The sequence below is a fragment of the Sciurus carolinensis genome, chromosome 7 (assembly GCF_902686445.1).
Source record: "Sciurus carolinensis chromosome 7, mSciCar1.2, whole genome shotgun sequence".
Lineage (NCBI taxonomy): Eukaryota > Metazoa > Chordata > Mammalia > Rodentia > Sciuridae > Sciurus > Sciurus carolinensis.
This window is the reverse complement of record NC_062219.1, coordinates 57580085-57607372: the sequence shown is the minus strand read 5'-3', so window position 1 is coordinate 57607372 and position 27288 is coordinate 57580085. Positions and strand designations below refer to the sequence as shown.

The window sequence follows — 27288 nt, the reverse complement described above, 5'->3', positions numbered from 1 at the left end:
TTCTAAATTTAGTTTAAGTATATGAAGGAAATTTATATATTCAAAACAGGAGTACTTATAGCAATCTCAAGAAACAAAGTATGTGTGTACTTTTTTTCAAAATACATGGTTTAATTTAGAAAAGTAGAGAAAAACGTAACTATGAAAATCAAGACAGATATATCATTTTCTTGCAAGGTTCAGGATGATTACTTTCCACTCATCTGCAGGCATCAATCACATTAAGAACCAGAAGAGTCAAGATTCAGCTGTCTTTTTTACTGCAGAATAATAAAACATCACACTAGCCTGGTGTCCCTAATTATACCTTTATACTTCTTCACTTTTGATTTTAAACAAACAACAGAAAAAGAAAAGTGGAAAATCTGCTCATACAATATATAGGACCGAAAGGAACACAACACCATTCTCTCAGGGTTTAGAGAGGACAAAAAAAAAAAAAAAAAAAAAAAGTTAGGTCACAGGGTGAGGATTCAAAATGCTCACAAGTAAATTAATGGGTACAGAGGAGGATGGTTCATAAAGCAGCCATAAAGATCATAAGGGACATAAGGATCCCTAAGGGACAAGCTGGCGCACACCGACCATGAAACCATCAGCATTGTTCTAGGCACTGGGGGTCTCCACAGAGAAGAAGACAGACTTGGTCCCTGGGCCCACGAGGCTTATAGATCCTCACACTAAATCTTTTTGTATGGAGAGAAAGTTGCAGTGGAGGAGAGGAAGGGGCAACACAGAAAAAGATGTCCACCAAAAGCACAAGGGCACCTGGGAACCTCAGAGGCAGAAACTTTGCACCCCAAAGTAGAATGAGGCCACTCCAATCAGGCTTCTATGTTAGCCAGTGGAGAAGAGAGGGCGAAGTTCTTTGTGGAGGACCTGCTCTTAACTGTTTTGAAGTTCAAAATTACATAAACCTCTAAGGCCCAGATGATAGGCTTAATGTCATTTCTCCAGAGTGGTGCACATGAGGTGGGCCATGGGAAGGGGCTGTTCAGAACAGGCAAGGAAAAGGAGCGGCTGCAGCTCCTAACTATGCAAGCAACGTTTTCAGATTATCCCCAGGTAAAGCACTGCACACGTGAATGGCAGAAGTGAAGTTCTTCCGAGAGAGGCAAAGGACAACAGGAGACCCACCCACTTCATGAGGCAGCACGTGGGATGGACAGCAAGGGAGAGAACAGCAATTCAAGCTTACATGTCAAAATGAATCTAGTTCCATGAGATCCCAAGATTTGATGGATCCCTGTAATAATGGACCTTTGTTCTCTCTGTGCTTTTTCTATGACAATAAATTGCTTCTGGACACTTATTTTGTGCTTCTCATTTCAACAGGCACCTAGGCAGAAGGTTTTCTTGAGAAACAAAGGTGCAGAAATGTTAGGAAAGAACCACCTATGCAGTTTTGTGGCATGTTCATAAAGAATAAATCTATGTGAAAAATGCTGATAATTTTTCCCGCCTTTAAGGGAAAAGAGATTAAAGTCAGAGCAGAAAGACTCTAGGATTATCAAAAATGGTGCAGATTTCTGTACTAAAAAGTGGAGGTTTCATGACACTGGATTTAATTTTCAGTCATCAGCTGCTCTTGACTAACTCATCTGACATTTGTGTTAATGAATTTAAGTTCAAGGCTAATTCCCTTTGCCTTGGTTTAAAAAGGGCAATAAAAATGGACAGCAGGTAAGCAAACAGCAAGAGGGAGGTGGGCACTCTCACAGTGGGGCACGTACCAAACTGCACAGTGAGACACCCTCCCAAGCGGTCTCCCACTGGAGGGGCGTGTATTTGTTTTTCCCTGATTAAAGACTCTTCTGTTTGTGAATCTGGTTTTGTAGAAAACAAGTTAATGCAAGAGTCTGTATTTATAGCAGTTTTGACAACTGAGATTACAAAAATAATTTTTTTAAGGATGCCCTGAACTTTCTTTCCTATGTAATCTAAAACAAAAGTGTGGTGCTTCCAAAATTCCCCTTTTGGACAAGAAAAAAAGAGAAAAAGAAAAAAAGAAGAAATACTTGAGAACCCACTCTGGGCCAGGAAGCCCACTCTGGGCCTATGGATTTCCAGCATTCTTCACAGTTCCCTGTGAAGCAGACACTGATCCTTTTATTTGTAGACATGGGCATTTTAAGAGCAGGAAAAACAAACTTCCAGGTCACCAGTTATTGAGTGATGGAACATAGACTGAAATTCAGATCTGACCTAAAGCCAGTAGTAGTTACTGTCCCAAGATAACCAACTGTAATTAACAGGAACTATTTAAATAATTTTAATGATCACTATATATCTGTATGCTATGTTTTTTTTTTTTTTTAAATTTTTAATTTTTTTCTCTCATTATTTTATTTTTAATTATTTTTTATTTTTACAGACTGCATTTTGATTCATTGTACACAAATGGGGTACATCTTTTCGTTTCTGTGGTTGTGCACGATGTAGATTCATACCATTTGTGTAATCATACATGCACACAGGGTAATGATGTCTGCTTCATTCCACCATCTTTCATACTCTTACCTCTCATTTCCCTCTACGTAATCTAAGTTCCTCTATTCTTTTTTTTTTTTTTAATTGTAAACAAATGGAGTACAACTTGTTTCTCTGGTTGTACCTGAAGTAGAGGCATACCATTGTGTAATCACACATTTACATACGGTAATGGTGTTTGATTCATTCTGTTATTTTTTCCTTCCCCCCTACCCTTCTTACCCCTCTTTTCCCTCTATACAGTCCCTCTTTCCTCCATTCTTGCCATCAACCTGGTTAGGCTAATGTTGCCAGTTAGTCAATCAAATACTAACCTAAGTGTTGCCGTGAAGGCATTTTGTAGATGTGATTTAAATCCACGATCAGTTGATTTTAAGCAAGGAAAATTATCCCTGGTACTCTGGGTAGGCCTGCTCAATCAACGAAAAAGCCTCAAGGACAGATCTGGGGCTTCCCTAGAGAAGAGGAAATTCCATCTCCGGACAATAGCACCAGACTGTCTGTCCTCCTGAAGGCCTGCCCTATAGATCTCAGAATTGCCCAACTGCATCCCACAATCAGGTAAGCCAATTCCTTATAATAAATCTCTTAATAAACACCTCCTATTGGCTCTGCTTCTCTGATACATGCCCCTTTTATCTAATCACATTTCTACACAGTTATCCATTCGTCAACCATGCTTACACAATGAAATTGTCATAAAACCCCCAAAGGGCTTCCAGACAACTGAATAGGTGCAGGCTTGCAGGAAGGTGAACAAAAATGTGCCAGAAGGTTTTAGCACAGCCCAACTCCATGTCCCAGAAGCTCCTGCACCAGGACCCTTCCAGATCTCCTCTATATATCTCTTCATCCAGTTGCTTATCTCCTTGAAAATATCCTTTGTAATAAACTAGCAAATTTAAGTATAGTGAATCTCTCCATTCTGTGAGCTACTCTAGCAAATATGAAATAGAAAACTGAACACGATGAGTGGGGAGCAGGTACCCCAAGTGGTAGCCAGTAAGTGAGAAATCCAGAGTCCTGGACGTGGACCCAGGGGCAGTCTTACGGGACTGATTCCTCAACCTGTAGGATCTGACGCTATCTCCGGGAAGATGGTGTTACAACTGAATGGAACTGGAGGACACCAACTGGTAACCACTGCTGAACGAATCACTTGCTTGTTGGTGGGGAGATCTGGGGGTCATGGAAGTGACCTTTGTTGTGACCACACAGTAAGAGACACAGTTTGTTTTTTCCTCTGTATCTTTGGGGAGCCCCTTAGGGTTTCTCAGATGCTTTTCCTTTGTGTTCTTCTTGTTCCTTCATGGCTGCACTGTCTAGAATCTTTTTTTTTTTGGCGGTGCTGGGGATCAAACCCAGGGCCTTGTGCTTGTGAGGCGAGCACGCTACCAACTGAGCTATCTCCCCAGCCCTAGAATCTTGTTTTTGAGGGCCTAGTGCACCTCCACATCATGTTCCTTTTGGACTTCCAATCTCTGTATATTGCACCCTCTTCTCTAATTCTAACACTGCATGATAAAATAAAAAGTGGGTGATAAAAGAGAAAGATAAGGATACTGGGGAGAAAACAAAAAGAGTTTCCTTGAGTTAAGCTAGTATTCACCCGTTTCATTCAAAGTACTGCTCTCTCTTTTTAAAGTGCACACAGCAACAGTATTTCAAAGTATGAATACATGGATGGAATTTTGTCCCTATTTGAAGTAAGTTACGCAATTTGTATTTTTTAATTCGTTAACTTTCATCTTTTAATAACATAAGCCTATTTAATAATTTAAGACATAATGCAGTTATAAATAGAAAATGAAAACAGTGCTCTCTTGAGGAAGAACACTATAATTGGAATTTTTAATAAACTGGAGAAAGGTTAGGTCCTCTCTACCATCTCAGAATCACACAGGAACTGTGTGCAGGACAGCAACACTATTTCATTCACACTCAATCTTAAGAGTTTGCTCAGTTCTATGTAGACCTAGTGGTGACTTGTTCCTCTCAGGAGACAGTGAACACTAACGTGGTTGTAGTTTTCTTGTGACCAATATGGGTGTATCTGTTATCTGTTTTTTTTTTTTTGTTTGTTTGTTTTAAATAGAAGAAAATTACACAGCTTTATTAAATGGAGATATATATTTAACATCAGGAAAAAAAGTTGCTAATTTTATCCAGCTATATGTGTGAATGGTGCTCTGTAATATCTAAGAATGCCAGCATGTGGATTTTCTCAGAGTTTAAAAATGACGTAAAGTCTAATTGAAAGTAAATATTTTTATACCATAATATAATGCAGGTTAGATACTAAAGAGGTTGAATAAATTATTATAGAAATGCACTCAGTATTGTATATTTTGAAAATCTGCATCAAGCATCTCTAAAATATATTTATTTTATGTTAACCAGAACATGGTATAATTAGTTCAGAGCCCTATCCAGATGCCAGCCTATCTGATAGAGCTTCAAGGTCTATCTGTGGCATAATAAATTATGCTGTTGAAAAGCTTTCACACTTGATGACAGTGTTGGTATGATAGATGTTGGAAGATAACATTAAAAAATGAACCATCTCCAGAATGTGTAACTGGCTGTTTTAAGCTCACCATTCCAACATATAAGGCTTCAGGAAGCAAACTCAGGCTGTTATTGTGCATGTGGCTCAGTACTGAGGAGCTGTCTGTTAATCTGGCAAATCTCTCTTTTCTAAAAACCTCTTGCCTGTGACAGTTTGCACCATTACATCTTATAACACTTTATAGACCAATGGGCAGCTTCTCCCTAACACTCTCTATCTGGATATTTTCACACTCAAATGCATAAAAGATGGTTAACCTCAATCTACAGAGAAAATGCTTCATCCTATTTTTCTTCATTTTATGAGAAAGAAAATCATATGAACTGAGATGATGTGGCAGAAGGGAAGACGACTTCTTGGAAAATCAATTAGAAGACTCAAATAATTGCTTTTTAATGGAGCTTCCTGGAATAATGATCTGTGTCTGAACAATAACATACCAGTGATGCCATTGGATTCCTGCTGCAGGTCACAGTACCAGAGTCGGTTCACTGGATCACATCCCTCCCTTATTGATAACAAGACATAGCGCCCGTCATCAGATAACTATAAAGGAGACAAAAACAGTGCAGAGGCCTGATCAGAACTGAGTTTTTGTGAGAAGATTGTTAAGAGTTAAGCAAAAAACTAAGGTTAACTTCAAATGCAGAGTCTTTACCCCAAACTTAGAATCTGATTTAAAAAAAAAAAAAAAAAAAACAGTACAAATTTCAATTTATTTCACTTTTCATCATAGTTTAAGAAAACATCTGAGGTACTTAAAAAATAGCAGTAGGTGCAACTGAATGTTATGCCTTCCATGTGATTTTTATTTCAATCCCTCATCAATTGGTTAACTGAAAATATGTGCAATCTGTCTTTGGAACATTGGCATTCTTGACTTTGAAGTTTGTTTATGAGTTACATATTTTAAAAGTCATTATTCTAAATGAGTAAGAATCAGCGAAGTGGGTGTGGATACAAGAAGTGACACTGGTCACATAAGCAAGTTTCCACTGGACAGCTTGTTATGCACATCTCTAGTCACCTCTACCACAAGATCTGAGATGAAAGGTCTGTGTTTCTATGAACTTCCTTTTTAGTATGGAATCAGCAGAACCTTGGGTAGCAAAAAATCTTGATAAAAATCCAAGGCAATAAACAATACTATTGATTTGTCAGAGTATATAAAAGTGGTATCAAACTATAAAAATATCCTTTTGCAACTAATTTTTTCATTAAACTTTTACAACTATCCATGTTGGCATATGTAATTTGAATTCATTCTTTTTAACTCCTGTACACTATTAAACCCCAGTTGATTCTTCTTCCAACCATAACGCATTTAAATTGTTTGCATTTCTGTCCTATTACAAAAAATTCTTTTTTTTCTTTCTTTTTTTTTTTTCTTGCAGTACTGGGGATCGAACTCAGGCCCTTGTGCTTTGGAGGCAAGCACTCTACCAGCTGAGATATCTTCTCAGCCCTACAAAAAATTCTTTAGAAAAAACTTAAGCTTTATCTGTGAACTAAAATGCATCCTAAGACACAGAAATAGAAGTAACATTGCTCAGGATAGGATATGCACACATTCAAATTTTATTAAACGTTGCCAAATTATTCTCCAAATTGGTTGTACCAACTTTTGCTACTACGTGGCAATAGTGTATAATACTTCCCATTTTTCCACACCCTTATTATGATGGCTAATTTCATGTTACCTTGACTAGATCACAAAGCTGTTATTTTGTTAGACATTATTCAGATGTTTCTGTGATATTTTTTTAGATGAGATTACATTAAAATGAGTGGACTTAGAGTAAAGCAGATTTTACTCCACAATGTGGGTGGGCCTCCTTCAATCAGGTGAAGGATTTAAAAGAACAAATACCTTCCCTGAGCAAGAGGGGAGGAGAATCAGCCACAGACTACTTTTAGACTCAATTGAAACCCTTCCCTGAGTCTCCATCCTACTCTGCAGACTTAGGACTTGCCATGCTTCTAATCACATGAGTGGATTCCTTAAAATCCTATCTTTACATACACACACACACACACACACACACACACACACACACCCTGTTGGGTCTTCTCTGGAGAGTCTTAATATACTTACCAAGATTCATCTTTCATTTGTTCACTCAATAGATATTAGCTACCTATTATGTGCAAGACATGCTTCTTGACATTAAAGATACATCAGTGAACAACTCTGAAAACCCAGGCTACATCTAATAAAGGAGAAAAACATAAATATGGAAATAGCAATGTGTTAGTCAGTTTTCTGTTGCTATATCAAATACCTGAGAAAAACTGCTTAGAAAAGGAAAGGTTTATCTCAGCTCATGGCTTTAGAGGTTTCTGTCTATCATTAGCTTGCTCCAAGGCAGAAGCATCATGGCAGAAGAGTGTGGAGGAGGAAGGCTGCTCAGTTCACAGCAGCCAGGAAGTTGAGAGAGGGTGTGGAAAGGGGCAAGGGACAAGGGACAAGGTACAGTCCCTAAGGACATATCCCTAGTGACCTGCTTTCTCCAGCCACGTTCCACCTATCTACAGTTTCCCCCATCTCTCCAAAGTCCATTGAAATTACCAATCCATCAAATAGATTAATCTATTGATGAATTTAGAGCCTCATGTTCCAATCATTTCCTAAAAGCAATACCTCTGGATATTGCCACTTTGGGGACCATCAACAAATGAGATTTTGGGTGACATTCCAGATCCAAACCATAATATGCAGTGATAAATGCCATGGAGAACATGAACAGATTTTAGTAAGAAGGATACTATGTGTGGGGCAGGACTGCAGTTTTAAATACAGCAGTCAAGGCAGGCCCCATTAAGAAGGCATCTTTCCACTGTTTCCTGACGTGCACTGTTTCAGATGAGAAGTCACTGTCATTTCTTATTCTTGTTTCCCTGTTTCTTCTCTGACTACTCTTAACATTTTCTTGTTATCTGTGGTTTTCTACGGATTATAATGAACTTTGCTTTAACAGACTGTTTGAGATTTCTTGGGCTCCTTGAATCTGTGGGTTTGAACAGTTCATCAATTTTGTAAGTTTAGGCCATGTGTTTCTCATGTATATTCTTCTGTCCCTTTATCCCTACTTGGTATTGTCCCATAAGTCAATGAGATGTTATTTGTTTTAATTTTTTTTCTATATAATTTTAGTTTCAAGTGTCCTGTTTTCAAATTCACTGATATTTTCTTTTATAGTTTCTAACTACTAATAAACTTATGTGGAAAATCTTTCATTTCAGAATTTATCTCTAGAAGAATGTGACTCATATTTGCATTTTCTATTTCTTTGCTTATTACATTAAAATTTTCTAAAAACATTTAAAAATTATTTTTACAGTAACTTTTTTAAAGTTCCTGTATGTTAATTCTGTCATTTCTGGATCTATTTCTATTGACCAATTTTTCTCATGGTTATTAGCCATATTTTTCTACTTCTTATGGCAACTTTTAAAATTAGATTATGGACATTTCTAATGTCTGAATTTTCTTTTTTTCCTAATCTACCTTTAAAACATTTTGAGGCAATTAGTTTGTTAATAAATCAGCTGGATCCATTCAAGGCTTGCTTTCAAGGTTTGTTGAGTAAGGTCTATAGACCTACTGCTAAGACATGGCCTCTCTGGAGTCTCTGCCAAATACACTGTGTGTTCACAGGTCTTTCCACTCTGATCAGAATGTGAGTATTTCCCAGCCTTGTCAAACCTTCGGTAGTTGTCATTTTCAACTCCCAGGTTGTGTTCTTAGCTTGAGTTGTAGAAGATCATTCAATGCATGTATCACTTCATGATTAGCTAAATACATAAGGGGATCTCAAAGCCAATTTTGGGACTCCTAGTGGGTAGCTCCCTCCTTTGGCACTCTGCCCTGCAAGTTCCAGTGGCTTCAGGCTCTTTGGATCCTAGTTCAGTGAGACTGTAATACTCTTGAGTTCCTCATCCTTATGCTAGCGTCCAAACAAATACTTTCAGGCAGAAAGCTGGGGCTTTATAGGACTCTCCTTTCTCATGGATCAGGTCTGGGTTGCCAGTTGACCAATATCTGAAAACAGTTGCTTTGTCTACCTTGTACAGTTTCCTAGCTATAAATGGCAGAAGGGCTAGTCCAGTACCAGTTCCCCCATGGTGCCTGTTACTATGTTTTAAGACTGTCTCTTGCGATTTAGTTCTTAAAATCCAATCTCAGAATCTGTATTTTTTAATTCTTTAACTGTTATTGCTGACAGAATGACTTCCACACTCTTAATTTTGAGTACTCTATTCACCCTGCTTTTCTCTTCTTTTGTCTTTACTGTATCAGCATAACTTTCTCTCTTGTTTTATTTTTGGTGCTGGGGGTTGAACTCAGACCCTTATACTTGCTAAGCACACACTCTACCACTAAGCTACCTCCATCCCTGTATCAGTATAAACATTTTAATGAACATTTTTCCTCCTTTGATAGATTTGTGAATTATACATTCTGTTTTTCCTTAAGCTTTAACTTTATATGCTTTAACTTTAGCTTAAGGAAAAACAGAATGTGTAAGTTTTAGCCTTATAAATGGCTAATATGTTTAAAATTTTAATCCCACCTTTTTATGCCATCCTGTATTAAGAGTACCATTAGCAATCTCTCAATTATAATTTCATTAAACAAAATCGAAAGCAGCCTCATTAACTTCATATTTTTGTTCTCTTGTCCTTTAAATAAAGACAGAATCTGTAGAGCTTAGTGCTCAAAGTCATGCCACATCAATTGTAAATGATGGCTAATTCAGCTGCAGTGATTCAATCAACAGAAAGAACAGTAAAAATCACTGCGAGACCCACACAAGTCTTCCACGGCAGCTGTCTTCAGCACATCTAATGAGCTCTTCTCAGCATTTCTGGCTGGACTCAATAGTTGTAACAGTTTATATTTAATCTAAGGCAGGAAGTTCCAAAGCACACTGCTGTTAGAATGCCAACTAAGTCAGTCTTCTTCCCTATAATTCTCTTCAACACAATTCAGAGAGATTCTTAGCCACGAAAATTTGCTAAACTGGAAATACCTTCCAATGCTCAAGGTCTCAGATCACAAAATCATTTCAAAGTTGTTTGAGCCAAAATATATAGATTAGAAATACACCTTTTCCCAATTCAATCAATAATAACACTTTCTTAATGACAGTCTCACACTCAAGGTCATTTCAAGGTCATTTAAAAGATGGTTTTTGTAAATCTTTGGGAGAAGATAAAAATCTTGTTGAGGAAGACTTGAATCTTAACAGAATAAAGTGACTTCCCTGAAAGTCAGATAAAGGGAAAACAAAAAAGCAAGAAAACCAAGAGCCCATTGGGTCTTCATAAAACAGCATAAATTCCACTTTGCAAAACATTATTTTTTGAAAGCATTATGACAGCAACTAGAATAACTGCTCCCTGGAAGCTATTAATCTGATTCAAAAACACTGACTTTTTGCAATTAACATTAGCCTGACCAATTACAAACTATGTAATTCCTGTATCTATACTTTTTACACTTTTCTTCGGCTTTATATTTGTATCATTTTAAGCCAATTTTCAAAATCACTTCATTTCATAAAAAACTACTTTTTACATAAGTAAAACATTAAGAAAAACAAAATCCTAGGAACTACTAAAAATGAAAAATTGACATTTCCTGATATTAAATCAATTACTTGCATTCCTAACACTATCAACAGGGATGAAAGCTAAAACTCTTCACCATTCTTATTACTGTTAATTTTTAATATACAGGTTACTTTGACAATTCAGTTCTGTGAAGTTATTTGGATCATATTTAGAGTATTGACTAAACATAATTGGAAAATGTTAATGAAGAAGAAAATACTAATATCTGTATTGATAAAAGTATTGACAAAGAAAAAAATCTAGCTCTACAAAGAATATGGTATTCTACAGATAGGTAAAAACCATTTGGTAATTCACTGAAACTAATTTTTTCATTATTCAGAACCAGACAAACATTTGAAGGAGAGAAAAAAGAACAAAGATGAAGGCCACCCTCCTTGCTCCTGCCCTAGTGACTGTCAGAAGGTCTTTTTCCCTGGGGTGGAAGGAGCAGAGCATCTCTTTAGGTTTAGGGAGTACCTCGCTCTTCCCTCTTTTCTTGGCTCCTCTTCCTTGGCAGATTTCTCTCAAACTTAATTTCTGACTGGAGCAGGATTTGGGTCCTGAGTGAAAAGGGAAAGCCCCGTATCAGCTCACTTTGGTTAATGCTACCTGGATATATCACTAGTTGTAAAATGGATCCTCTGGGTGATTCAGCCCAGTTCATCAAAGAGAACTACTAGAGAGAGGTTCAAGGACAAAAACTTCTTGACAATAAAGTATATTCCTCAGCCCAGGTAAAGGGACATGGCCACTGTCACCAAAGGCAGGCAGTTTTAATAGAAAAATCTAGGTCCCAGCCAACTTTCCATCTCTTCTGTGACACCAAACACAACCAACCACTATTCAGGGGAGTCGTGGTTGAGGCCGTTTATTCAGTCAACATTTACGGAGGTCCACCTGGTATATTCTGCTGAACTAGGCTGGAATATACAGATCAATAGGACAGGGACTTCACAAGCTCTGGATAAGGTGGAAGAGAGACAAAGAATAATCCATGTTGTTGGACATTAATAGCAAGAAGTACAAAGATGGAGTGTTGGAGGGGAGCATCTAATAGGGAGGGGGGTTGGGAAGAAGAGCAAGATCTGGGAAGGTTGTTGGGAAGGATGGTCCTTCACTGCCTCCTGAAGGAGAGGGAGAATTCTTCTAAAAGAAGTTGCTTGAGATTTTCCATTCTTGTCACTGCTATGCTAGTATAGGAATCCAATACAGAGAGCAGTCTAATATATACTTGAGCTATACACATGCATTCTCAGGTGCACATCTCTGTGACAGATACCAGCATATGTACCAGATGTGGGGCTGGCCATCCTCTAGGACTGAAGCATTCATTCCTTGCTGGGTGCTGAAGCAGACAGCTCTCAGCTGAGAATCTCTGGAGGACTCATTCTCAAGATGAAGAGCATGACCTTCCCCAAGGTCATACACTTTTTCAGGTTCACCAAACATACAATAAATGGTTAATTCAGGAGAGATGACTCTCCTCCCAGAGGTCAGCGCAAGGCTGAAGGGCTAACCTAGCTACCTGAAAAAGTGGCAAGGCCTCAGTAATGACTGAGGCACAGCTCACCTTCTCCCTCTGGGCCTTCACTCCCCACCGAGGCAGAGATTTTGAAAGCACTCCCACTAAACTTATAGCACACAAACGTTTGACTTCTGCATCTGCTTCCCAGGAAACCTGACCCACAACAGCATGCCAGATATCAATAACACCTTGTAAACACGCAGTGTGTGGAACAGCAAAGCCACGGCCACTGCTGTTCCACCCAGTCCCCTGGGCAGGCCCCTGCAGAACACATCTCCCAGCCTGAGTGCTGAATCGAGTCTATAGATGGAGAACCAAGATACTGATTCTACTGCTAATAAGGTATACACAAAAGAATGTGGCTTAGGGCTATGAATCAGCGAGCTGTGAACTCCCAACCCCTCATGTCTAGCTGTGGAGAAACTGTTGAAAAACCACTGCTCTGCAGGGAGGTCAGAGAAATGGGAAAGAAGCACTCCCTCCACCCTCTGTGGCTTCTCTCCTTGGCATATTGTACACTAACCTGAGAAACCTTCAGAAGCGTTGGCTTCTGTTTTTGAAGAGGCCACCCAATGACCACTGCCAGACTCATGTACATTTACCAAAAAACAGGGCAGGGCACTGTATTTTATACTTTAATGAAGTAAGCCATATTAACTAATTAACAAATTTTAATTTTGCATACTGTAGTATCAGGTTACACTGAGACCATGATATTTACTAAGAAAATTTTTGATAAACATCAAACATTAGAGTATGTATTTTATATTTTATTTGGTTAGGTTCATACATGCTGGTCCAACAAACACACAATTCAGGCAACTTAGCATAACCAGAAACATAACTCCTCCAAACCCAAGAGATGAAAACCCACAGAATTTAGAGCAATAAGCAGCAACCAAGAGAATCTGGTCCCAAATAAGTGGTCTTACAGTTAATGTCTTCAGTCAATGGCTCATGTAAGTGTGATTTATTTGGATCAGTACTGATCAAACTTCTCCATTTTTACAAGAGTGCGTCAGCTCTATCTCAGGTCATTTGATTGATATGTGTATATGTTAATCATGTACGTATGAATCTATAGAAAAAAGTGTGAAACAAATACTCCTCAATCAATAGAAATTTCTCTGAAGAATGGGATTGTTACTTTAAAAAATTAACCTATTATTATTTTGATTACTAGCAAAATCAAACTTTTAAAGCTGATGAATTCTCAGTCAGTACTATTTCATGATACAATAGCTGGGCTTTCGCAGCGATCCCAGTGAGTGAGGCTTCCTTCATGTTAAGGGAAATCCAACAGAAAAGCGTTTAACATTTTTCACTCCCAATGGCTTATCTATAAAATTAGATGTCCTGCAAAATGACAGGAAGCCAACTCATATTTATATATACAAAGAAATGTGGACTTTCACAGAAAAACTCAAAACTATTTTATCCTGGAGGTACTAAACTCCAGAGCCATGCAGTCTTGGGTTAATAAATAAATCTTCATGGACATGAAATTTCTTTGATATGTATAATTTTTCTGCTTAGAAGATGAAGAAAGTTTTTGTGTAATTTGAATCTACATGCACTACTTCAGGCTGAGGAAAGCATCTTCTTTTATATGTTATAATAAAAGAATTAATTGCATATTTAGAAAGTATACTAAAAAAGCAGTGACACTTGAAATTGTCCCGGACAGTAACAAAAGAAGTAAAAATGAATTTTAATAGCTTTGAGAGTTCATCATGTTCCTCTCAGAGCAGGAAACTTAAATTTATTTTATAGACTCTTTTGGACTCCTTTCACAATAATTGTGAATCATAACAACAATCCTTTAAAATTAAGTATGTTTCCAACACTTAATTTTTCAGAAAACTTTTAAATGTCAAACAATCTACAATGATGACTTTTCATAGATGGAACTCATTTATGGATTTGTAATAAAGAAGAGAGTGTCAGTAAGAGAAGCACAGGTACATGACTGATGTGATTCTGCAATATGTATAATCTGAAAGATGAAAGATTATATTTTATTTATGTATGATCTACCAAAATGTATAAATGCATTCTACTGTCAGGCACAACTAATTAGAACAAATAAAATTTAAAAATTAAAAAAAAAAGAGAGACACACAGAAGCATCCACACGTACATGTGAGTATGCATTAAGCTAACATTTCTAAAAAGCAGTCATTAAATCATATTGGCACTCCAGCAATGGGGACAAATGAAATCAGGGCTGAGGATATAGCTCAGTTGGACAGCACTTGCCTAGCAAGCACAAGGTCCTGGGTTCAATCCCCAGAACCACAAAAAAAAAAAAAAAAAAAAAAGAAAAAGAAAAAGAAAAAGAAAAAAATCATTCCAAATAGCACATGAGGTGCTGCTTTGCATGCCATCAAAAGAACAGAAAATTCTATGAAAAGAGAACCCATTCAAATTAAAATAGTGTAAGTCTTGACACCATCTAGCTACTAACATTTCTAATCTACCTGGTAGTTTATCTGGCAGATAAGCACAGTCATTTAATAATCTATTATTTATTTTCTTTTCTCCCTTACTGAGCAATAACATGGGTCAGGTGAGAAAAAAGATTAATCATCAAATCTAACATTATTACATGTTGAGCACTCTACTCCAAAAATCTGAAATCCAAAATGCTTTAAAATCTGAAACTTTTTGAGCACTGATATGGCACCACGATTGGAAAATTCTACATGTGACCCCATGTGACAGTCATAGCCAAAATGCAGGTGCATGAAAAATGTATAAAATTACCTTCAGGTTATGTATATAAGTTGTACACGAAATATAAATACTTTTTTTGCTTAGACTTGGATCCTACCTTCAAGGTGTCTCATTAAGTATATGCAAATATTACAAAATATGGAAAAGTCGGAAATCTGAAAAGTCATCTGGTTCCAAGTATTTTGGATAAGGAATATTCAACCCATACTACCAACCCATACTACAAAAACAACTCTCCTGTCAAGAGCTGTTTTATGCCTACAGAGAAGCATACCCTTCTTGCTTTATCCCCACATAAGTCTCCAGTTTGGCATGTGGCTTTTCTGCCTCCCCAAGCAGTCGGCAGAGATTTTCCCATGTTCTAATTGGCATGGTGGATGTTACCACAGAAGGCAGTGCTAAGGTCGTGGACACAAGACAAGAGCTTACTAGGTACTGGGGGAATAAATGCATGAACTGCGCCAACCAGGAAGAAGATTGCTGAACCATTTCAACTCCAAGTCAAACATACTTAAAAACTTAGGGGCAGAGGAGGCAGAGTCCCTTAGGAACATCCCTGGCCTTTCCTGTGGAAGTTCTGCAAGATGAGACCCTGCTGGTCTTCACATACATGAACCTGAACAGGAGAGAAAGGCAGTGAATGTTCACTGTCAGTTGTGAGTCAAGCATCAGGTAATGCACTTTCCATGTTAATGTGTGTGTAATATGTATATTATATACATAAAATTATGCATATAGTTTTTTTTTTAATTACTAAGGATCACAAGTGAACATGTCAAAATGGCTCATGGTGATATATGAGAAGTATTGAGATTTAGGATTACATTGTTTAAAAAACATTAAAAAAACCCAAAAAACCTTTTTTACAAATTAGGTACAGTAGAATCAGGTTCACCATGTAGGAGTCAGCTAGATAATCACACAGAGGCTGGGCATTTTCTCCTTCCTCCTTTCTAAAGTGACTTCACGCACTTCCGCAATCTTCATTCTAGAGCACCCTCTGCTGGGAACAGTGCCTCAACATGTTTGATATCTTTGGAACTCCCCACCACCACAACCAAATGCTCACAATTGATCAAAATAGAGAATTTTTTTTTCTTTTATCCAACAGAATCTTCTAAAACATGACCACGTCTATCCTCCCACAATCCTGTCCTTCAACTGAAGCCTCATGGTCTATTAAATAACAGACATTTCTGTCCATTTGAGTCAAATGCCTACTATCTTGTTTTGTGCTATACACTGGGGGGCCCAAGGGAGTTTTTGTTCCTGAGCACAGTAGTCTGGCATGTTCAAGAGGGACTGAGGGCAGGAGGTGTCCCAAGATCCTCAGCTGGCAGATGGAGCAGGCAGTGGTGAACACAGCCTGTTCTTACAGGATAAAGTGACCCACAGATGGGGCTTCCCTTGAGCCAAGAGGCACCAGGAAGGAGTTGGCCTTAAATAGCTTAAAAGGTCCCTGCTGAAGAAGAACAGAGGGGGAGCAGTGGGGAGGTGGGAATTTCAAGGAAATACTTTTAGGAGCAGGAGCTTTGATAAGGACGGGGTGGTGCAAACGGTCAGCCTGAGAGTGAATGACCCACATGAGGGAACAAGAATGCCATTGGGGTAGCTGGCACATGGGCCAGGTCATGATGGTAAGCAGCCAAGACAGACCAACAAACCACTCCAGAGGAGCAAAGACCCCATCCCCTTCTCTAACTCCGCCTCCCCTGGGTGCCTTCCGGGGAAACTACAACAGGGTAAATACTTGGGCTTGGGAGAGGGAAGCAGCGTGCAACCTGGAGAGTGAGATTTTGTTTTGGATTGCAATGGAATTGATAATTCTTTCACTCAAAAGGAGATAGGAAGGGAAGTTCTCAGTGAACTTGGACTGTGGCTGACAGCCAGCAAGAGAAACCGACACAGGTGCAGCTCCTGCCCGCCCCACAGCGTCCCTCCGCCAAACCCACAAAGCCAGCTCTTCACACCCCACTTCACCCCCAGCAGCTATGTCCTCAGCCAGAAGCCTGCTTCAGGAGTCTATGAGAAGTTGTGATAAATCCTCCTTCCACACACTTTGAGAGCTGAAAAAGTACTGAAGGGAACCAAAGAAGAGAGACTTGGACAGATGAAGGGACACTCTTGAGGACACACAGGTGGGACTAGAATAAAAACTGCCTGATTTCTGATTCAGTACACCACGATCACTGTAACACTGGCTCTTCACACACAGATACTATTAAATACATTAATAAAATACTAGGTTCCATGACATTTCTAAAAACAAATACTTTAGAAATAAAAGCAATAACTGCAGCACGTGCCTTTGGGCGTGGTTGTTATAAAGAGGACTACCACATTCCTCTAAGGTCTGGCAGGTATGTTAGTGAGCTTTGTGTTGCTGTGACTAAAATACATGACAAGAACAACTTAGAGGAGGAAAAGTTTGCTTGGGGCTCACATGCTCTGAGATCTCAGTCCATAAATGGCTGGTGACTCCATCGCTCTGGGTTCAAGGTGAGACAGCACATTAAAGACAAGGGCCCAGCAGTGGAAAGCTGCTTGTCTCACAGTGGGATAAGGAAGCAGAGCAGGGGAAAGAAAGGGGCTGCAGGAGGGTGAACCCTTCCAGGACAAGCCCTCAGTGACCCACCTCCTCCAGCCACACTTGACCTGCCCACAGTTGCCACCCTTCAGTCCATTCAGACTAGAACAGATGGATGAGTTCACAGCTCTCAATCCAAACCCTTTACCTCTGAACACTACTGTATTAACACAGTAGCTTTTGGGGGACACTTCATATCCTTACCATAAGAGCAGATCACTAAATAAAGGCCAGGTCTGACTTCTTATGTGCATTCCAGCCACAGGTGCTTCTGGCCCACCCAGTCCTATAGCACACCGGCTTTTGGACTCTCCTGGTTTTAGCACACTTCTTTGAAGGCCTAAAAAACTCCCACTTTGGCAGTTTTTTCATAATCTAGACTTTTCTGGGTAAAAGACTTGCAACTGAGCCATCAATGTAGGGTAGGCCTGAGGTTTCTGACGCCTTTACCCTTACAGAGCTATGGAACTCTTATTTTAATGATAGAGAGCTCCTCCATGTGACAAGATGGTTCACTTTGAGCAGTGGATCATACATGGCAGGACCAGGAAGCTTCAGTCACCAAGGATGCCAGACATGTCTCACCAACCCTGGAAACTGGTAGACTGAAATGGTCATAGCAAGACCCCCCTAAAGAGTTGGAATATGGCTTAATGGGAGTCTGCCCATGTCCAGTTTGTGTTTACTAAGTGTTATAGTCACTGTGACCAAAGATTCAACAGGAACAAAGTACAGAAGAAGTTTATTTTGGCTCCTGGTTTCTACAGTAGGTCATAGTGAGGCATAGCTCTGGGCCTGAAGTAAGGCAGAACATCATGGCAGGGCATGGTGGAGGAAACCAGCTTAGCACAATGGCAACGAGGAAGCAGAAAGAACTCTACTCACCAGAGACAAAATATAAATGCCCCAGTGACTTACTTCCTCCAGCCAAATCCTACCTGTCTACAGCCACCACCCAGTTAATGCGTATCAGTATAATCCTGATAAGGTTAAAGCTCTCATAATCTAATCATTCCCTCAGAACCTTCTTGTATTATCGCACACATGAGCTTTAGGGGGCACCTCATATCTAAACTATAATATTAAGCTCCTTAGTTTTCTTACAGATTTCTTCCACATAATTCACTAATGAGGGCCTTGGTCCAAGATAAAGTTCCTTGGTCTCACTCTGTATATCCATTTATTTATTTAATTTATTACTTCTAGGGAGAACAGCTGTATCCCTTCATTTACTGCTACTCTTTAAATAGTCATTACTATTTTTGTGTGTCCTCCTTCCTTCTGTCCAGTGAAGCAAGGTGCATGGTAGCTAAAGATACAGATACTTTGGGATTTAATATGTCCAGCAAGCAACTACAGCCATGAACTTGCACATTAATGCCTTAGTTGGTATTTTATCTTGTTTACACAAGGAGCAATCACTTCCTTCCCAATGTGGTGATTCAGATTATATTAGACAAGTTACACTGTGTATATATATACTGAATAAAGCAGAAGGATCATCTGAATTATTTAAATCTGCTTTTTTTTGACTGTCTGGCTAAGAGAATTGAATATACATACATTACATGCATATATGACACATCTCCTATTTGTAAACACTAGCTGCTTAGAGTAGCCTTACAATAAGACTAGGGAAGCAACCCAAGTGTCCCAGGGTGAAAAGATAAACAACATATGGTACACAATGGAATACTACTATTCAGTCCCAAAAAAAGGGAAGGAAATTCTGACACATGCTACAACATGCATGAACCTTGAGGTCATTATGCTAAGTGAAGTAAGCCAGTCATGCCAAGATAAAGAGGTGTCTAAAACAGTCCAATGCAAGAGACAGGAAGGTAGAATGGTGGCTGACAGGTAGTGGGGGATGAAGGAAGGGAGTAATTTTTGCATAATGGGTACAGAGTTTCAGTTTTTCATGATGGAAAATGTTTTGGAGATGACCACAAATCAATGAGAATGTTTCTAATGCCACTAAATTGTACATTTTGAAATGATACATTTTATGTTATGTATTTTCACTATAATTTAAAAAAAAAGTCACATCAATGCTAGTAAGATGCTAGTAAGATGATGTGAGTAGCTAGAGTGGTACCTGGTACACTGTCTTTGCTTTCTTTTAGACTTATAAGCTAAAATATATCGATATTCTGACATTTATTTTCAATATTCCATTGTTCTATTAACTAAATAACTTGACGTTGATTAAATTAGTTCTGCTGCAATGAAATTTTTAGTTTTGAAGCTCAAAAATTTCACTAGTTAAGTAAATCTCTTTGATTTTATGAAGAATCCAGAGGCAATAAAATTTGTTTATTAAAATGAACTATTTTAAGTTTTCCCCAGTAACACTGCTTTCAAAAAAGGTAAAAACAGCCAGGCATGGTGGTGTACCTCTGTAATACCAGCAGCCTGGGAGGCTGAGGCAGGAGGATCGTGAGTTCAAAGCCAGGCTCATCAAAAGCGAGGTGCTAAGCAACTCAGTGAGACCCTGTCTCTAAATAAAATACAAAATAAAGCTGGGGATGTGGCTCAGTGGTCGAGTGCCACTCAGTTCAAAGGTAAAAAGGTAAAAATACGGGACTTAACATTAAAATTTTTTTTAGTGGCATACTTATCTCCCTAATTGTATTTTCACTCAAAAGTAAAAGTGTGTGTTACTTTTATAAATAAACATCTATGACCTGCATTAAGCAGAAAGTATAAATATGAGGGAAGCTTGAGGAGGGAGAAAATTTAGTAGAAATAATCTACTAGATCCTATTATCAAAGGAGCCACTAAAAGTGAACAGGTATGAACAATGATAGTAGTGTCTACAACAAGGAAAGTTGGTGAGGAGTCAGATGGAAGAAAAGGCACAAAAAAGGAGTGCATTTTAAGAAAACAAAATATAAGTCCTACAAATTCATTTTTAACATATTCCAGTAAAATCTGGAAAACCTTTTCTTGAAGATCCAGATGGTAAATATTTTCCTCCCTGTGGATCACAGGACTTCTGTGGCAAATTCCCAACTCCGCTGAGTGTGGCTGGGCTCCAATAAAACTTTCTTTACAAAAACAGACACCAGGCCAGATTTGGCCTGAGGGCAGTAGTTGACTAACCCTTGGTCTAGAAAAACAAAATAAATAAAGAAAAGGACAACTGGGTATATAGTGTATCAACACACATGGATAGAATATCATCAATTCTCATTCTGCCTCTCAATGAATCAAAACCATTTTAACACCCAGAAGTAAAAGAAAAATTAAAATTTCTTTTGGTTATAGATGAATACAATGCCTTTATTTTATTTAATCAAAATTTTAAATGTTCCTTTCCTAGCAAGGTTCTAATTGTCTTACAGAGAAGAGGTAAGTGATTTCCATGAGCTAAAAAAGTTTGTATTATATTACTCATTCCCAATAAGAATGAGAAAATATACCTCACACCCATATTAAAACACTCAAAAATTTTCTCTTTAACATCTAACATTTCTTAATACTCAGACATAAACTAGCAAGAGTCAAATTCTTACGCCTAGCACTCCAAGTTTCTTCACTGCTGACTCTCAAGATTACAGAATAAAACCTGGGCCAGTCACTTCAGGCATACCACTTCATTAGAGGTTTGTTACTGGCAAGACTCCTAAGGAATGCAGGAATATTTACAGATGGGAAAACGTCTAAAAGATGCCAATTCTAATGTGAAAACAAGTAAACAAAATGCATGGACAGAGCACAATCGTGTAAAAATGGAAGACTCCTCTCTACTTCTCACACACACATACACATTCTCACTTGTGTGTACGAAGAAAAATTTTAGGTTACTTTGCTCACCCCTGAAAATAATTCTGAATTTTGAAATGCTCATGTTTTACTTTATATTATTGTCTTTTATATTTTCCCCATGTGCACTTTTAGTATTGAGATTTTTACATTGAGAAATCACCTTTGTTATTAAGAATCAATTTGAATATCAGTATTTTTTAAAAAGAACGTTGACTCTTAGGACTCTTACTATCCACAGAGATCACCACATAACAAGAATATACATCCACCCATAACATATGAATTTTGAGGGCAAAATTTCACAGTTGTACAATACCTCAGCTCCTCCCATCCACTTAGGCTCCTCAGGAAACTCAGCACACAAGATGTCTTCTGACTGATCGGTTCCCAGGACATGATAGCAGAGCTTCTGATGGAGATTAGTGGATGTCTCTGTGCCTGAGGGGTTAAAAAATGTAAACTGAAGTGCAGTTCAAAATTTTGGGGGGGGGCAGGGGTGGAGAGGTACAAGGGTGGAGAGGTACAAGGGATTGAATTCAGGGGCACTCAACCACTGAGCCACATCCCCAGCCCTATTTTGTATTTTATTTAGAGAAAGGTTCCCACTGAATTGCTTAGCACCTTGCTTTTGCTGAGGCTGGCTCTGAACTCACGATCCTCTTGCCTCAGCCTCCCAAGCCACTGGGATTACAGGCATGTGCCACTGTGCCTGGCCACAGTTGACAATTTTAAGAAAATCGGTTCCACCTATATTTTACAATGCTAGAAACATTTAAAATGTTAAGTGTCTGGTTGCAGGATTAATGAACAAGTCAACTGCTTTTAGATACCAGTAGAATTTGAAATTACAAACACAATACCACTTACATTAGTACAGAACCAAATGAAAGACTTAGGTGTCTTATCTAACAAAGTATGTACAAGACCTGTATGAGGAAAACTGTAAAAACTTGATGAAAAAAATAAAAGAACTAATAAGTAAATGGAGAGAAAGTCCACACTTATGAACAGGAAGACTCAATACTGTCAAGATGACAATTCCTCCCAACTTGACATATAGATTCACTACAACCCCAACTAAATCTCAGGAAGGCATTTTGTGGATATGGACAAATGGATTCTAAAGTTTTTATGAACAGGCAAAAAAGACTCAGAATAGCCAACACATTATTAAAGGTAAAGAACAAAGTTTGGAGGACCAATACAAACTGACTTCAAGAAATGCTATTTAAAGCTACAGTCATCAAGATAATGTAGTATCAGTAGAAAGAATAAATACACAAATCAATGGAAAAGAACTGAGACCCCAGAAAAAGACCACACAAATACAGAATACTGATCTCTGACAAAGGAACTAAGAACATACAATGGAGAGAACAATCATTTCAACAAAGGGAGCTGAAATGGCTGGGCATCACATGAGGTGGGGAGGAGGAGGGAGGAAGGGAGAGAAAAGAGAGGCTCTAGACAAAGAGTTTACACATTTCACAAAAAATTAACTCACAGACATAAATGTAAAACACACTACTATAAAACTCCCAAAGATAACAGGAGAAAATCAAGATGACCATGGATTTGGTGATAACTTTTTAGATACAACAAAGGCATACTCCGTGAGCTAAATCGTTGATAAACTAGAATTCATTAAAATTAAAAAGTTATAAAAAAAACACAAAAAACATTAAAAAAAACTAAAAAAAACACACAAAAAAAGAAAAAAAAAAAGAAAAAAACCAATAAAAGAAAAAAGAAAAAAATTTAAAAAATTAAAAAGTTATGCTTGGCAAAGGAAATTATCAAAAGAATGAAAAGTCACAGTCTGGAAAAAAAATGTTTGCAAAAAACCTGTCTGATACAGAACTGTTGTTCAAAATACAGAAAGAACTGCTAAGACTCAAAAATAAGAAAATAAACAACTTGATTAAATACTGGGACAAAGACCTTAACAGACACTTCACACCAAAGAAGATATACAGATGGCAAAGAAGCATATGAAAAGATGCTCCACACATTACATCATCAGGGAAATGCAAATTATAACAAGAGAACTATTACACACCTATGAGAATAGCCAAAATCCAGGACATCAACAATACCAAATGCTGGTGAGGATGCGGAACTACAGGAGCTCTCGTTCTTTGCCGTGGGAATGCAAAATGGTGCAGCCACTTTGTTAGACAGTTTTAGAGGTTTCTCACAGAAGTACACACACACTTACCACAAGATGCAGCAAAGGTGCTCCTTAATATTTAACCAAAGGAACAAATTGTGTGTCTACACAAAACTTACCCACAATTTTAGAGCAACTTTATGCATAACTGCCAAAGCCTGAAAGCAATCAAAATATCCTCATACAGGTGGATGGATACACTGAGGTAAATTCAGAATAGGTGGACTGCAGAATCTTTTTATGGCAGTGAAAATACTCTATGATACTATGATGCTGAATATACAGCATTATGCATTTGTCCAAACCCACAGAATGTACAGCAATAAGAGGACACCCTAAAGTAAACTACGGACTTCGGGTGATGATGATGTGTCAATGTGGGTTCAGCAGTTATAAGAAATGTACTACTCTGGTGGAGAATGCTAACAATGGGAAAGGGTGTGCATGGTAGGGACAGGAGGTATGGGGGAAATCTGTTTCTTCCTCTAATCTTCCTATGAATTCAAGTTTATAAGAAAAATAAACACATATCAGTTGGCATCACTCTAAAAGTAGCACTGTTGATTCTGGGGACAGTTATAAGAGTGTTTTTCATTATAAAACACAAGCAGCTATCAGAGCAATGAAAAGAAAAAATATATAAAAAATACTTATGACACTTTAGAGATATTAATAGTTTTCCAGGAACCTTGATGACAACCAGCACCATATGAATTGCTTAGCTTCATTCACAAGGCCCCCATTGTAGTCTCAGAGGCTACACAGACCCCCTCAAGAAGACAGCAGAAAAATTACAGCTGGGAGATGATGTTGGCTTTCTTAAACCAATCACATTTACTAATCATTATTATTTTTGCCACTTAAGGCTGAGGAGAAATAAGAACTTTCATGCTTCTCAGAAGTTAACTTAGTAACATCGTACTTTAACAAACTTGGCCAATTATGCTTTTCATATTTTTTTGCCTCCCAGAACTTGGAAATAAGCAACACTTTCCAACTCTGGAGCACTCTTAACACAGTCAGCTAATTCAGTACAGGACACAGATGTCTTTCTTTAGTCAACATCCTTGAACAAAAAGCCTACTCTTAGCTCCTCTTGTAGTTTACTGGTGAGTTAAGGAAAAGGTCTTACTGTACCCTCATCAAAAGGCAGCAAATGCTAAATAGAGCCAGAGGAGAAGAAAAGCACTGTAGCCTCATTCTCAATTCAACTGGATGGGAAAACAGAAAACAAGTCAAGCATATCTAAAGATGACAAAGATAAGGCAATCATGATAAGGGGGTCATGGTATAGAAGAAACCCCATAGCAGCATGCTTTGTCCTGCCAGACTGAGCCCTCCAGCAGGTTACGCAGACCCTGAACCCAAGCTCCTACACTTTAATAGATCATATAAGCCAGCTGCATGAACAACAAAGACAACAAAAAACTTCCACACCCCATGTGGAAATGTGGGCAGCATAAGGTAGGTGATGCTGATGGCTTATACCAGTAAAGACCCAAGGGATGTGCCCTGTCTGGGGAGTGAAGAGGAAAGAGGAAAGAAGGAACACAACAGGATCTTTGTGCAACAGAAGAAAACAATGAAAGTATGACCAGGAAGGAGGAAAGAGGCAAATGCTATCTGAAATGCAATCAACAGGTGACTAACTGCTGACCAGAGAGATGAGATTACTGCAGCCTCAAGGTTTTACAATTACTCAGTGTCATCCAATAGGGTGGTGGTGTTAAAACGTCCATCTTCTCCAGTATCACTTGGGAGACATAACACATCTATGAAGGACCCATATGGGCATTATGGTCCCAATTTCTGAACCTATTTCCTCACCTTTTGAAAAGGGGATGGCCCTATGACCCTTTGGCCAACAGAATGCAGTGAAATTAAAGTATCAAGTCTAGGAATCAAAAGGTTTGTGCCTTCCAGCTTCCCCTCTTGGAATCCTCTTGAGTTACCACGGGAATAAGCCTGGGCCCATCTACAAGCAGATGAGACCACGCGGATCCAAGCTGAGATAGCCCAGTAGTCCCAGCCCACACCCCAGACATGTGAGAGTCAAGCCAAGATCAGCCAACTGACTTGAAGCTGGCCACAGACATGGTAGCTCTCAGCTGAGCCCAGAACTGCTTGGCCAGCCCACGGGTCAGAAGAGAAAAAAAAAAAAAAAAAAAAAGGCTATTATTCTAAACTAAGAATAAGTTTTGATGTGCTGTGTTACAAAGCAAAGCCAACGGACAGAATACCCTTTGAGAAAACCTGGCTATAGTCTAAATAATGTTGAGGTAGCATTCAGCTTCCTTTTCAGTTATGGGAAGTCACACCTCCTTTTGGGGAAAAATGTGCTTCACTGAAGTCTTCACATACCATCACTCTTTCCATCCTGTTGAGGGTATGAGTTGTAGAACATTCCCTTCCCATCATGGGTCCAGGCCATACAGCTGAACTTGACCCTTTCAAGCACATCAGGAAGTTCTTTGGCACCATCGACTTTCATGAACTTGATCGTCACCCAGTCTGAGCCACTGGCACTCAAACCATAGGCAAAATATTCACCATCTTCACTGAAGGCATAACCTATGGGACACAGGAGAAGCCATCAAGGGGTGAAATTGGAACACAACTCCTAGCCTTGTGTGCTATTTTCTATGCTGACTGACAAAGCTGTTTGCCATAACACAGAGGCAGAATATGACAGCAAAATAAATAGGAAGTTCATAGTGAGCAACCCTGAGGTTCAGCCCACGTCTTATAGGAATCACCCTTATGACCTTGGACAAGGTCCCTAACCTCTCTAGGTCTTAGCTTCTTCACTGGTAAAAGGAAGCATGGGATTACATGCCCAGAAAGTTGCTCCCATTTTAAAATTTTTATAATTTAATAGGCAGTTCAGTTAAAAGCAGAGCTCATCTGAGACTTCTAGCATATTTTATTTATACGCTAAAGGGAATAAGGGGAAAAGGAAACTGCTTTTAGAGTAATGACTGAATTATGACACATACCACATAATAGAATTAAATTGTAGCTATTAAGTAATTTATGGGACGGATGCCAAACTATTTGAAATCCCTCTTTACAACCTCATTTTCAGAGTATTACTGGCACTCAAGGATTAATGTTCACACTATCCGACATCACAGGCCAGGTAAGTAAAGCTTGAGGATTTGCAATAAGTGCTCACTGCATACACTTTTCCAAAGTGACCAAAAGCAACACTATCATGCCATGTCCAATTTTTAGGACCCTGAAGACAGAATGTTCTCATTACTGTGGAATGTTTCTGAACAAATACTTACATGTTTTATGTTGGTTTTTACAATAATGAGGTATGTACAGCATTTGATACACATTTACTATTAGAGACTCCAACACCAGAGATGTCCTCTTAGGAAGTTTGCTAAACTTTATTGGGGACTGAAAACTGTAAGAAGCTCAACTATTATCAGAGGCTTTCTACTTTTCTACATGGAATTTTAATAGGAGATTAGTTTAAAATTTCATGAAATCTACTTAATAACTTGTAAGTCCTATATAGCATCCAGTCTCCTATATATGTAAATGCAGAATAAAAGTCTAAAAGGTAATGGGGCAGAAGAAAGATATTCACCCACTCACCTTTTATTGTACAGAGCACTGTAGTGTTTGGATTATTTCTATATAATTAGAAAATTTTCAAGAAAAATTAAAAAAACATTTTGATGTAAAATATATGTTTAAAAAATCATATATTAAAAAAAGGCTCAATGTGTTCATTTATAGTGTCACTTCTCCGTGATACCACTCTGAGAAAACTCATCAACTAAGGCCAGGTCTCATTCCTAATTCA

The 27288-nt window shown here is 38.4% G+C and overlaps 1 protein-coding gene across 1 annotated transcript in view; it reads right to left on the bottom strand.

Moving 5' to 3' along the window:
• Window positions 1-27288, bottom strand: part of Prep (prolyl endopeptidase) — a 110712-nt gene that overhangs the window by 57878 nt on the left and 25546 nt on the right. The window contains exons 5-7 of the mRNA XM_047557994.1: window positions 25830-26039; window positions 21615-21736; window positions 5500-5605 (exon numbers count right to left, since the gene is read on the bottom strand). Coding sequence (XP_047413950.1) covers window positions 5500-5605; window positions 21615-21736; window positions 25830-26039 — 438 coding nt within the window. The remainder of the gene's footprint in view (window positions 1-5499; window positions 5606-21614; window positions 21737-25829; window positions 26040-27288) is intronic.